Source organism: Dunckerocampus dactyliophorus, chromosome 9 (genome assembly GCF_027744805.1).
Source record: "Dunckerocampus dactyliophorus isolate RoL2022-P2 chromosome 9, RoL_Ddac_1.1, whole genome shotgun sequence".
In the NCBI taxonomy this organism is placed as follows: Eukaryota; Metazoa; Chordata; class Actinopteri; order Syngnathiformes; family Syngnathidae; genus Dunckerocampus; species Dunckerocampus dactyliophorus.
The window spans coordinates 9,572,387-9,586,187 of NC_072827.1; the positions used below are offsets into that span (position 1 = coordinate 9,572,387).

Sequence of the window (13,801 nt, forward strand, 5' to 3'; positions counted from 1 at the left end):
ATGTATATACAGTATATAAATAATAATAATAATAATAATAATAATAATAATAATAATAATAAAAATAATAATAGTAATAAATGTTTAAAATAAATATGAATAAAGAACAAAACTTTTTTTTTTAAACAAAACAAAAAAATAAACCTGACAGAACATCATTGTAATAATCAAGACTCTTCTGCCTTGTGTTTAGCAAACATCAACTGCTTGTATTGTTTTTTGAATTTGCTCATCTCTGTACATTGTTTGAGTTCCTTACTCAATCCGTTCCATAATTTAATTCCACACATGGAAATGCTATGGGTTTTCAGCGTAGTTCTCGCATATAAATGTTTTAAGTTAAATTTTCCTCTAAGATCATATTTCTCCTCTCTGATTGAAAAATACTATATGAGGTTTTTGGGTAACGAGTTGTTTCTTACTTTAAACATTATTGTAGCGATTTGAAAGTGTACTAAATCTGCAAATTTTAATATCTGCGATTTTAAAAATAGAGGGTTTGTATGTTCTCTATAGTTGGCATTATGAATTATCCTCACAGATCTTTTTTGCAGTACAGTGAGTGAGTGAAGATTGCTTTTGTAATTATTTCCCCATATCTCCACACAATACATTAAATATGGTAATACTAAGGAACAGTACAGAGTGTGGATTGATTTTTGATCAAGAACATATTTTGCTTTATTCAATATAGAGATATTTCTCGCCACCTTTTGTTGTATATATTTAATATGAGATTTCCAACTCATTTTTTCATCTATTATAACCCCGAGGAATTTATATTCTTCCACTTTTTCAATATTCACTCCGTTAATTTGTATTTGGTCGTACATATCCCTTCTGCTATTACCAAATAGCAATAGATTGGACTGGAACGAAAACAGGGGTACATTTTTTTGTTGTTGTTTTTTTATTGTTTCGTAAATAACTAAATCAAATTTAATGTAACTGCATATCAATTTTGGAAATAAGAGTGTTTATTTTATGTGAAAAGGACACAAAGAAATGTATGTTACTTTGACGTCACGTGGGGGGGGGTCAACATTGGGTGCGCCCGATCGTCACTTCCGTGACTCAAACCACTTGTGTGTTGAGAAGTTGGCTGTTTCGTTTTTTTTGGATTAAAGTTTTAAAGAATTTAACAACCCAGAACTTTCCACGATGGCAGGGGTCTGCAACCTGCGGCTATTCGGCTCTTTAGCTGATTTATGTTTCTGTGTAGGCACTACGCCGTCTCTTTCTGCATCGGTGTTGAGTACTAGGAGGCAGTGTTTTCTGGTGAGTCAGCTCTGTGAGAAACCATGATGCAGGTCAACTATTTCGCTTCTTAGCCTCCTTTGTTGCTGATGAACAATGGCAACCAAAGCGACATGGAGAGCGGTACTGCAACTGGAACTAATCGATGTGTTACAACACTTTTATTGCGAATGTTGATCCGAAATTGGTGGAGAAGGCTTAAGAGGAGGGATTAAGAAACATGACTAACTGTCAGGTCGCAACAGGTGTGGCTCGTCACTCTGCCAGGAAGACAGAAAGGAATGGGACAATACGTTCAAGGAAACTATATGTGTAGCATTATGTTCAATTTAGTGGTCAGATAGGTTTTGTGGCTCCAAGTGGGTTTTAATTTGGGGGAACAAATGGCTCTTTTGACGCTAAAAGTTGCCGACCTCTGTGCTATGGCAATGAAGATAACGTTGCCGTTCTCGTTAGTGGCGCTGCACGCCTATCACCCACAAACATCAAACCACAATATTACCATGTTCTCTGGACAATAGTATTTGATGACCTTTATCTATAGTAGAAAGCTGTGAAAGATTGGGGGCCGCTGCTCTAAATAACATAACATGGAAATAAAAGCATATGGGTACCTCTTGGACAAACAGACTGTGAGCGTCCCTCTCTGCATTGTCAGGCACCGTGGGGTAGAGACTCCGACCTTGCCGCCTCAAAGTGGAAATCTGCAACATATAGAGTGAGATTTCAGTCAACAAAATAAAAGTTTCAGGGCAAATTTGATGACTCAGTACCCGTCGTCATAGTTTGTGTGTGTGTTCCAATGAGTAATGCTATTCTCTCGGTCGCTTTCGGTGCAGAAGCCATTGAACTATTTCCACCAAGGGCCGCATACTGAAAAATCAAGAGACGCAGGGGGCCGCTTTGATATTTTTACATAGTTTTTTTTTAAATAAAAACATGATTGTTTGTTACTATATAAGTGTATTTTTTGTCAAAAACATTTTTTTGTAGAAAAAAAATCTTACTTTTTGAAAAAAAAATGAACTTTTAAATTTTTTTGTAAAACATTTTTTTTGTTAAAAATACTGTAATTTTCTTTTTGTAAAAAATATATGTCACAACAAAGCTTTGTGTTATCAGTATGAACATTTCAGCTATTTTTCTTCAGACACTGCGTTTTTGCTCTATTTTTTCCAATTTTTGTTGTGTTTTTTTTTTGTTTAATTTTATTTGTATATTGTGCCGCGTGCCTATAAAAAATAAGCCACGGACTGCATATGGCCCCCAGGCTGCAGTTTGGACACCCCTGCATTAATGTCTTCTCCCAAGTGTGTGCTATTTTATTGATCTGATGTTTTATTGTTCTGATATGACTATAGCAGCCGTGTTTATTTAGTAAAGAGCAGCTGAGTGCTATTATGGCTGATTTAAGCAGTTTAATCGACACTCACTATATGCAAATCTATTTGCGGCCATTGTTTACATTCATATCTTTTTCATAGTTTATATGCAATAAAGAGGAGAAGCGGCATAGAAGATGGATGGATGGATGGAAGATGAAGACATTTTAGTTTAACTAAAGGAATGCACCGTGTATGAGTGTCAACACTACCCGTTAGCCCTCCCAAAAACACATTATGATCGGACTCGTTCAGGGGGACGGAGGCCCACAGTTGCACCAGTTGGACAAAGTGTGAACTAAAGGGATTTTTCAGTATTTTTGCACACACCCTGAATCTGGCTCTCTGCCCTTGTGGTACAGATGGTTGGCGAGTAATCAGCATCTCAGCACCTTTAATGCCGCCTTAAAGCCTTTTGCTCACAGCCAGCTACTTCACTGCACTCCAAACCCAAACTGCATTTCACCGTAGGAAAAAAAAACACACTCGTAGCATAGCAAACTCCAACATGGTTATCACTATTTTGGACCACTTGTTTTCATGTTGCCAATCTGCATACAAAAACATAGTCCGAGCACATGTCTGTGTGTGTATGAACCCACCAATAGATGTGAAGGACAGTCTGTGTGCGATCTGTGACGTCCTGTATGTATTTTCCGTATTTCTCTACTCTAGCCGGGATTACTTCCCTCTGGTCTTTGCAAAGGAATTAATTCAGTACACGAGTCTTGACATCACCGTAAAAATAACTAAGTGATTTGAACCCACTAAATCCCTGGTGACGAAGGGTGAATATAGAAATGCAAGCCTGAAGGGAGAGATGTTAATCTCGGAAAGTAGGAACTCAAATGTGTTTTGCTTTTATCCAAGTCAGCTAAACGAGTGTGTGATCTTTTCTGACGTACATACTGTACAGTATGTACATCTAGTCCAGGGGTGTCAAACTCGTGCCATGGAGGGCTGAGACACCACAGGTTTTCCTTCCAGCCGGTCACTAAAGCAGATGATCAACACCTGCTTCAATTTGAGGGAAGGAGCTCATCAATTCAATCACCTGCTGGAGAAACTGGTTGAAGAGAAAACCTGTGGTGTCTCGGCCCTCCATGGTTCGAGTTTGACACCCCTGATCTAGTCTTTAACATCTAATGGCTAAAGCAGGGGTGTCCAAAGTGAAGCCTGGGGGCCATTTGCGGCCCACGGCTGTTTCTTTATTGGCCCGCGGCACATTCTAAAAATACAATTTAACCAAAAAAAAAAAAAAAAAACAGAAAAATAATAAAATGGAAAAATCAGCAGTAATTTTACAAAAATAAAGTCAAAATATAAAAGACAAAAATCTAATCTAACAAGAAGGAAATTTACGAAAATAATGGGCAAAAAACTGTAATGTACTTTTCCTGGAATTATAACTTTATTTTGCTTTGCTTGTTTCTCATAATACTACAACTTCAAAAAAAAACAAAAACAAAACGCCTTTTTTCTTTGCTATTTCAATTCTATGCTACTAATATGACGAATGGATATTCCTTAATATTAATATATTATTTATTTAATATTAATCCTAATATTACAAGTTTATTCTCGTAAAATGGAACTTTTTTTCTTTTTTTAAAAAAAAAACAAACTTTTTTCTCAAAATATTTTGATTGACTTTATTCTTGTAAAAAGCATTCCCCCCCCACCCCCCCGCCCATTTCTGCCATTGTCTTCCCCCCCAACTATTTAAACTTTCTTCTTGTAAATTTTTTTCTTGTAATTTTATGGCTTCATTCCCATAATATTTTTACTTTAGTCCCATAATAGTATAACTTTTTCCCCAACCTAATTTTCCAAAAATAACTTTTTTAGTTGTTTTGTTTGGTTTTCATAATACCGTATTTTGACTTTACAAAAAAGCTTTTTTAATACTCCATACTTTATGTTAATTTTATGTTATATTTTTCCTCATAATATTACCTTATTCTTGTAAAATTATGACTTTTCTCGTTAGATTACAACTTTTTTCTTTTCATAAATTTGTCAAATTTTCTGATTTTTACGGCTGTTGTTGTTGGGTTTTTTTTTAGTTTTCTTGCTAAAATTATATTTTTAGAAAGTGCTGTGGGCCAATTAAAAAACAGTCGCGGGTTGCAAGTGGCCCCCCGGGTGCAATTTGAATAGCTTTATTTTTAACTATCCATAGGCATGAATGTGAGTGTGAATGGTTGTTTTTTATGAATGACTCGGGGTTTCCGCTTCATGTAATGGATCGTGGTGGCCCGCCACTACAAAATACAAGCCGCCACACCTTAAAAAGTAACTTGAAAACAATGTTACGTAATATTGTACGAATGTATACACTGTATATGCTATACAGATAAATATATACATTATTATTTACGCACATATTGACCACAATTACTTTGAAAACAATTTAAAATATAATAAAATGTTTCACTGTGCTTTATTTTGAGAAACATGCACCGGAATTGCCTCTCTGCCATGTCGGCACTTGCTTATGTCGCGGCACTAGCCTCTTGTGTTGACGTTCGTTTCTGCTGTCCAAATGTGTAGTCAATTGACGACAGCTTGTCACATGCGAAGCCTATCTATGCCAGAGTCTCATTCTAGCGTCTTTTACCCATTTGCACTGCCTCTCTAGCGGTAGCTCGCTAGATCACGGGCGAGATAGAAGTCGCGATCACATTCATGTCAACTTACTTTTAAAGTGTCACTGAACAATGTTGCTCTCTTGTTATCATTATAATACTTACGGCTTGTCTTCAAAACACTTGATGTGTGTCTGAGTTGTTCAACAAACACGTAGTGTGTCCAGCTTTAGACAGTGATGCTATCACAGGGGGCTCCAACAGGTACTGTAGCTCGTATGCTAGCGGTAGCTCACCAGCTGATGTTGAATAGTGATGGAAATTTCTCTTTTTAGACAACCGGTTCTTTTGGATAGGCTCACTAAAAAGAGCTGGCTCTTTCGGCTCCCAAGTGTCTCCTCAGATTTTTTTGTTGTCTTAAATTAATTTATTACAAAATTATGTGTATTGTCTAAAATGAATTACCAATGTAAAAAATACATGATATCAAATGTTTGTTATTTAAATGGGTTTATTGAAACCTCTATGAACAGCTACAAAAATATATTATAATATAGTGTTATAAAAACAAAGACCCATCTCAATAGACAAATTAGGTGAAAATAGGTGAAATCTCTTCATGCAAATTTCTCACAAACGAATCGGCTCTAAGAGCACTTAGTTTAACCATGCCCCTTCCCTGCTCAGTGCGGACACAGCGACGGCGCCACACATCTTGACCAATGACATTCGCCTTTAACAAAAAAAAAGACGAAGAAAAAAATAATTCATGTCAAAGAGCCGGCTCTTACAGCCGATTCGTTCACGAACGACACATCGCTAATGTTGAGTAGCCCACCAAAGAATATTTGCTTCACCTCTTAGTAGTTTCTAAAGTGTTCTATTCAAACATGACGCTTGTATTTAATGACAAACGAGCACACTGAGTGGAGATGTTCTTTGTAAATAAACTACAATTAAATGTTGGCAGTCACATAAAATAGTTCACTTCTCCTTTGTTTTTGTCAAAGCAGATTTAATAATGCTGCAAGTTGGATACACCTGTGCTATCATAACCCTGGACTCTCAATGTATACTCTTTATACAGGACACATTTCAATATCAAATATATTTTAATTATTTTATGTTGTTAATTGTGTTACTTTGAAGTAAAACAAATATATTATTGAACAATTCATTTCCAATGCATTAGTTTTACTCTAAAACAGGCGTCAAATTGAATTTAGGTTTGTGTCAAATAGTACAAAATGTTGTACTTTTGTACTAATAGTCACATAGTACTATCGGACTAAATAGGTCAGATAACAAAAAGAGGCTCACCATTTTAAACTCTCACTTAAGTGCTCTCAGCAACTTTATATTAACAGTTTTGCAATGTTCTCGGTTCATGTTCTGCTGGTTGTTGAAAAACGCTAAATAAGTAAATTAAGTTCTAAAAAAAATTGTTATTTGTCATGAGAAAAAAAAAATGCAGATGTCCCATGTAGCCCACCACCACAGCTTCACAAAATCCTAGGGGAAAACCCTAATGACTGGTGACAGTGCAGGGCAGATCACACCAATTGGCTGGGATAGGCTCCAACTCACCTGTGATCCTAAACAGGATGAGTGCTTGAAAAAGAATGAACGATCTCATCTACGACAAGATGTGGTTGTGTTTGCCAAAGAACACCATGCAACCTTTCACCAGACACTTGGAATTCTGCACTTTGCACAATACCTTTTTAGGGGTAGGACCTAAAAAGCTTTCGGATTTACAGGAACTACCAGTGAAAGTCTTATGGATTGGGGGGGAGATAGAGAAAGAAGCAGTAACGCCCAAATGACGCTTTGTTTTGGTGATTGTAAAACCAAATAGGGCAGGATTTTGATGGATGGGTTTGAATGCACTTCAAAAACTGAAGCTGCTAATCTTGGACAAATACCGTCAGACTCATCGCGAGTGTGGAGAAAGTGCACCATGCCAACAACTTGTAAATACAAAGCAGATGGATAGTATAAACATTGTCTCACAGAAAAAACAGCGTATGACTTTTGATGTGCCAGAGGGGATGAAACAGAGGGGGTATCTAACAGGGGTTTCTGTTATGGAGGAGCGGACAAACACTGGATTTCATACAAGTACAATAATAACTCTGACAGATGAGATCTTTTTGATTGTTTTGGCCTTCATTTTACCACTAAGTAGCTTGGTTTTGTTCCTCCTTCTTTACGAAAAGTGCCCATCGGTGAAACTATCCACAATGCAGGCTGAAGCACATGCCCTGCTCAATCACTGGACTTCTAGTGTTCCCCCCCTGCCCCCATAGTCAGAATCACCTGTCAACTCCTGACAATGTCCTGCTTGTGTGTAAAGCTTATATGTTCCCTTCATAGCAGGCTAAAACATGATACACCAGAAAGCCTGCCCTGCTGTCACTGCCAGTGAAAAAGGGTCTGCAACAACCTCGTCCATTTAAGTGCAGCGGAACCTCCAAAGTCATACGACCCTGAGGTCTCACAATTTGGAAAATGACCAAAAACATAATATGCTTTTAATGGAGTTTGAATCTTCATGTGACCCGCATGCTTCAGCCAGCTCCTTTTTCTGTCCGGGCTCGAACCGGGATCCGCAGAATGAAAATGGAGAGCGCTAGCCATTGAGCTAAAAGCCCAGACTGTCGACCTGATGTCCAGCGTGACTCTTAAAGTGTCAGGGAGTGAGATTTACCCACGTACATCCGCGCAGTTGCCCCAGATGGGATTCGTTATGCTCATACATTACATCATGCAATATACACACGTTCCAAATTGTTGGTAACCTTACGCCAGGGGTGTCCAAACTTTTTCCAGCAAGGCCACATAGTAAAAATGAAAGGATGCAAGGCCACTTTGATATTTTGTAAAGAAATGCTAAGATGTTATATATTTTTCAAGAAAAATAAAGCATCTCCGCTTTGTGAGAAAAAGCCTATTATTAATATCAACTTCACTCTTTGCTGTTTTTTCCCCATTTTTGCTGTTTTTAAAAATTTGCCAAATATTTCAACTTTCTTAATGAATAATCTTTGTAAATTTTCTTCACGTAACATCATGACTTTATTCCCATAATATTTTCCCCCAGCTAATTTTCCAAAAATCACAACTTTACTTTGTTTGTTTGTTTCATATTTCAGCTTTTTGCTACTAAAATGATTCTGGTAAACTCGTGCCTTTTTTTCTCTTAACATTTTGACTTAATTGTCATACAATTACAACTGTTTTTCCATTTCTGCTGTGGGTTTGTCCCCCAACTACTTTCAACTTTCTTCTTGTAAATTTGCTTCTCATAATATTATACCAAATTTTCCAAAAATGTAATTTTTATTTCATTTTGTTTGTTTGTCATATTATGACTTAAAAAAGTAACATATTTTTTTCTTTAATATTTCAACTTCAAGCTACTAAAATGATGTTATCTCCTCCTGAATATTTTGACTTTATTTTTGTAAAATTACTGCAGACTTTTCCATTTTTGCTGTTTTATGTTAAAATTTTCTTGTTAAACAATTTTTAGAACGAACTTCCAGCCAATAAAAAAAACAGCTCGCTCCGGACCGCAAATAGTCCCTAGGGCCACACTGTCTTATGCCAAAGAAGGAAACACCCACAAAACTCAATGAAATAATTGGTATAATAATTGGTAATTGATAATACAGAAAAATTATTAAAATGAAAGAATGGAAATACAACATTGTTTCTGAATTGTGGTGCAAGAGAAAAACGGTGGTTTTCAGCTTACGAATGACTTCCGTTCCTAGGCACTGATGTAAGTGGAGCTTTAGTTCAAGTTGGCTCTTATACCTAAATTAACTCCTAAGTCACTCACACTGTACACAGAACACTTGAAGGACATATGAAATACAGCAATAAACAGATAAAATAAAAATTGTCCCAGGCTACTCTGGAAGGATAACCTCCTCTTCTCCTCCCAGAGCTCCTTGTAACGGCGCACAGAACCCATGACCCCTCTAGAATTCATGAGCATTCAAACATCCATCCATCCATCCATCCATCCATCCATCCATCCATCCATCCATCCATACATCCATCTTCTATGCCGCTTATCCTCACTAGGGTCGCGGCGAGAGGCGGGGTACACCCTGGACTGGTCGCCAGCTGCATTCAAACATCTTTATCCTTAATGATGGGTACCACAGTGGAGCTGTTATTTTTTTTAACATTTATTTGAACATGAAAACAAATTTATATTCCCATTTTATTCCTTTTATTCAATTTTAATCTTACCTTATCCTAATTTTTTCACATTTGTAGCTCTTCTTCTAATTATTATTATTTCTATAACACAGCACAAGCACCTTCCTTCCTTTCAAATGCAAAATACAAAATGTAAGCAAAATATTACATTATTAAAATTAATTGTGAAATTAAAATTACATGTAAAAGTATTAAAATATTAATATTGAAAATTATGTATTAATTTGATGTTCATTTCATATTAAAAACGCCAAAAATAAGAATTAATTATCAGTAATAAGACAGAGTAGGATTAAATAAGACAGATAAGGCATGTCGAATTAAACAAATGTAAACATGTGATCCACGTCTGTATCAGCATTCCTTTCAAGTTCAATGTGCATCAAAGGAATAGAACTGGATAATACCCATGACGAATTGATCAAAGTTACTTTGGTAATTAATAGGTAATTAATAACCAATTTGTGCCGTGTAACGGATAGTACAGGGTAAGTTGTAGAATTATCCGCCAGGAACATTTATAAAAATTGTAAAAGTCATCAGTCATGGTCAGTAAAACAAAGACGAATAAAATCCAGCACCTATAAAGTCTCCTTTAACGGTTAGAACAAAAACTGTAATTTCCTGAGGTAAAAGCAGAGAAGCAGACCTCTATTAAATGTTCCTGCCTAAGCGTGGAACCTCGGAGGAAGTGAACGTCCTGCACATTGTGACTGCAGATAACGCTTGCTCTGTCACAACATAAGGGACAGAATGAGCCAATTAGACTCATGAACCCTGACCCCTTCCTTGCTGCAGCATGGAAGGATGTAAACAAAGGAAAGCTGCCGTGGGTGACTCCACCCTGTACTCACAACATTGGCCCAGCGGAAAGGACTGCAAAAGCCACACAGATACAACAAAAACACACAACTCCATATACTTGGCTTGGATGATCATTACTGGTACGTATTCATCATTGGAGTTTTTCATCTAGAGCACACTGGTGTTCGGTAACATGAGATGCTCCAGTAAATCAAAGCCTGAGTACCACTCCCTTAGATAAATAAATACATGATCCTAACATCACATCACCCTTTTACTTCCTACTGATGTCAACCCAGCTGCCTCAGCTCGAACATTTATGCAGAAGGTGACGCACTCTGCATATGACGCAGGTGTGGAACGCACCTCAAAGTCCTCCAGGGGGAACTGCAGCATGTCCCGGAGGACATCACTGAGGATCTGCGTCTTCCTCTGCACCAGAACATTCTCATAGTCCAGAGGTTCGATCACTTTCGGCTTCACCTGGAGAAACACAAGACAAGAGTTTTATATTTATTGTGGAAAAAAAAAAACACGATTCGCTCACTTGTGGTACCATGCATGGAGGGTTGCGTGCAGACGTATAAGGACCGAAAAACTAAGTAGCAATCAGTGCCTCATTTGGGTGCTAAATGAATGCAGACCCAGGTGAACGTCTTGTAAGTAATGTAAAATCCCAGCAGATGCACACAGTCTGACGCTCTTTTTAAACTTTATTGCTGACTTTAACAGCAGCGCTCAGTTCCAACACGGTAAACTCGCACATGTTTCCACATAACACTCATTCATTATCCACCAACGCCGAGTAAGGTGCATTCACAAACACCGGAATTCTGGACATCAACATTACAACACAGCATGTTACCAGAATGGTGTATCAATTATCAATTTCTGGTGGAATTGCACAGAATGTATGCACTTAAACAGTCAAACCTTGGTTTTCATAAGCCCCCCAGTTTTCCTATGATTCGGTTTTCGCTGAAAATTTTCCCTAAAATGTTGCCTCAGTTTTCGTACGTCTGTTTCTTTTTTATTTTTGTATGATTCAGTTTTCACTGAAAATTTTCCCTAAAATGTTGCCTCAGTTTTTGTACAATGTCTGTTTTTTTTATTTTTTTAGGATTCGGTTTTCGTCCGAAAACTTCAGCCAAAATTTTGCCGGTTTTCGTACACTCTCAGTGTTTGTATGGTTTGGTTTTCCTTGAAAATTTGTCAACATTTTGCCTCGTTTTCTTGGTTTTGTTTTCGTCGAAAATGTATGCCAACATTTTGCCAGGGTTTTCACACACCTGAGTTTTCAAACTATTCAGTTTTTGTCAAATATTGTTGCCAAAGTTTTATCTGTTTTCGTACACTGTGTTTGCCCAGTTTTCGTATGATACAGCTTTCATTAAAAAAAAAAGCTAAAATTTTGCCTTGGTTTTTGTACACCATCTCGATTTTTGTACGCCCCTGTTTTTAAAAGCTTCAGTTTTCATTGAAAATGTTTGCCAAAATTTGGCCTGTTTTCAGACAATGTCTGAGTTTTCATTCAGTTTTCGTATGATACAGCTTTCATTAAAAAAAAAAAAGCTAAAATTTTGCCTTGGTTTTCATACACCATCTCAGATTTTGTACACCCCAGTTTTCAAAAGATTCTGTTTTCGTCAAAAAATGTTGCTAAAATGTCTAATCAGTTTTCGTACACCGTCTCAGTTTTCATACCCCCCAGTTTTAGTACGATTCTGTTTTTGTCAAAAAATGCTTGCCAAAATTTTCATACACTGTTTCAGTTGTCATATGATTTGGTTTTCATACACCATCTCAGTTTTTGTACACCCTAGTTTTCGAAAGATTCTGTTTTCGTCAAAATATTTTGCTAAAATATCTCATCGGTTTTCATACCCCCCAGTTTTTGTATGATTCTGTTTTCGTTGCCAAAATTTTGCCTCAGTTTTCATACACTGCCTCAGTTTTCATACGCCACAGTTTTCATATGACTTGGTTTTCGTCAAAACGTTATGCCAAAATTTTGCCTCGGTTTTCATACACTGTCTCGGTTTTTCTACAATATTGCATGTAACAAACTAGTCCCTGCAATGTATGTTTCCACAAAATCGAGTGCCCAAACAAAGCATTGTACGCGTTACTGACTCACTGTCTCACTGTGCATTTTTTATTGACTGATAAATAACCTGCCATGGGGCCAAAGAACGTTGATCAAGAAGGTGAGAAACACTACTGAATTCCATCTCGTCAGGATGTACGGTAAGTCCGCATCAACACTAAGTTGTGTCCCCACTGTGTCTGGCACAGATTAATTGGATTTACTATCCATTTTAGTACGTTACGGTTTTCGTTGAACCCAATTAATAACAAAAAACTATGTACCACTGTATTGTAAAATCTTGCAAAATTGATACCATTCCCTGTGTTGTGTATTGCTGCTGATTTCATTGGAATAATTATGACAATTTGTTGTGGATTTTATTTCATATTGATGAATTTATCACTTAGTCATCCATCCATCCATCCATTTTCTATGCCGCTTATCCTCACTAGGGTCGCGGGGGTTTGCGGGGGTATCCCAGCTGACTTTGGGCGAGAGGCAGGGTACACCCTAGACCGGTCGCCAGCCAATCACAGCACTTAGTTATCAGTTAGTTTATTTATATTATGGAAGTATTTAAATTACTATTCTGTTCAATTTGCATGTCACAAAGTTCTGTAAACATAAAAAGGCATTGTTGTTGGCCAAAATTTGTACGTTTTTCATTTAAGTACCGGTTGGGGCCCTGCTTCCAAAACAATGATTTGACACCAGTATCAGATAACACGTTGACGACACCCGACCCCAAATAAATGGCAAATGTTTACGAGTGTCAAGACATAACACAGGTAGATGCATCAGTGATGAACATTATGATTGCTGTTCTTGGAAAGACACACCCTGTGTGCTAAAGAAGGCTCACCAGATTGTTTCAAAAGATGAATGATGTGAGAAAAACATGTGAATCATGCCGGACAGCCTTCATGGTCACGATATCCCAACCCTGTTGAAATGAAACCCTGATGGGATGCATGTTTCCTCAACCATGTCATAAAAACACCCATGAGAAATATGATTTTTGCAGAACCGATGTCAAATTGCGACATCTCACTTGGACATTGTTGGATGTTCAATTAGAGCACAGAAGAAACTGCGTATTTTGGCAAAAGCACAATTTATTAATGACATATTGTACTCTAATAGACGATAGGCAGGGCTGGACCCAATCCCAGCTGACAAAAGGTGGACTACACCCTGGGCTGCTTGCCAGTCAATCACATGGTCATTGTGGATTAGGCATTGAGAGGGAATCAAGCCCACCCCGGCTGCATGAAAGTAATCTACTGGAAGCACTACAGTGCTAGGGATGTCAAAAATGACACATTAACGGCAGTAACTAATTTAACATTTTTAGTGTAGTTAACAAATGCACATCATGGCATGTTATGAGGGCAGATGGAGGCAAGGGTAGCATCCCCACCGACGTACAGAGAGTCTGACACTCG

The 13,801-nt window shown here is 37.4% G+C and overlaps 1 protein-coding gene across 4 annotated transcripts in view; it reads right to left on the minus strand.

Moving 5' to 3' along the window:
- zmp:0000001200 (dedicator of cytokinesis protein 9) overlaps window positions 1-13,801 on the minus strand; it is a 145,450-nt gene that overhangs the window by 77,222 nt on the left and 54,427 nt on the right. For all 4 annotated transcript variants that reach the window (XM_054788041.1, XM_054788039.1, XM_054788038.1 and 1 more), the window contains exons 2-3: window positions 10,634-10,750; window positions 1,872-1,961 (exon numbers count right to left, since the gene is read on the minus strand). In XM_054788041.1, the coding sequence (XP_054644016.1) occupies window positions 1,872-1,961; window positions 10,634-10,750 (207 nt within the window). The remainder of the gene's footprint in view (window positions 1-1,871; window positions 1,962-10,633; window positions 10,751-13,801) is intronic.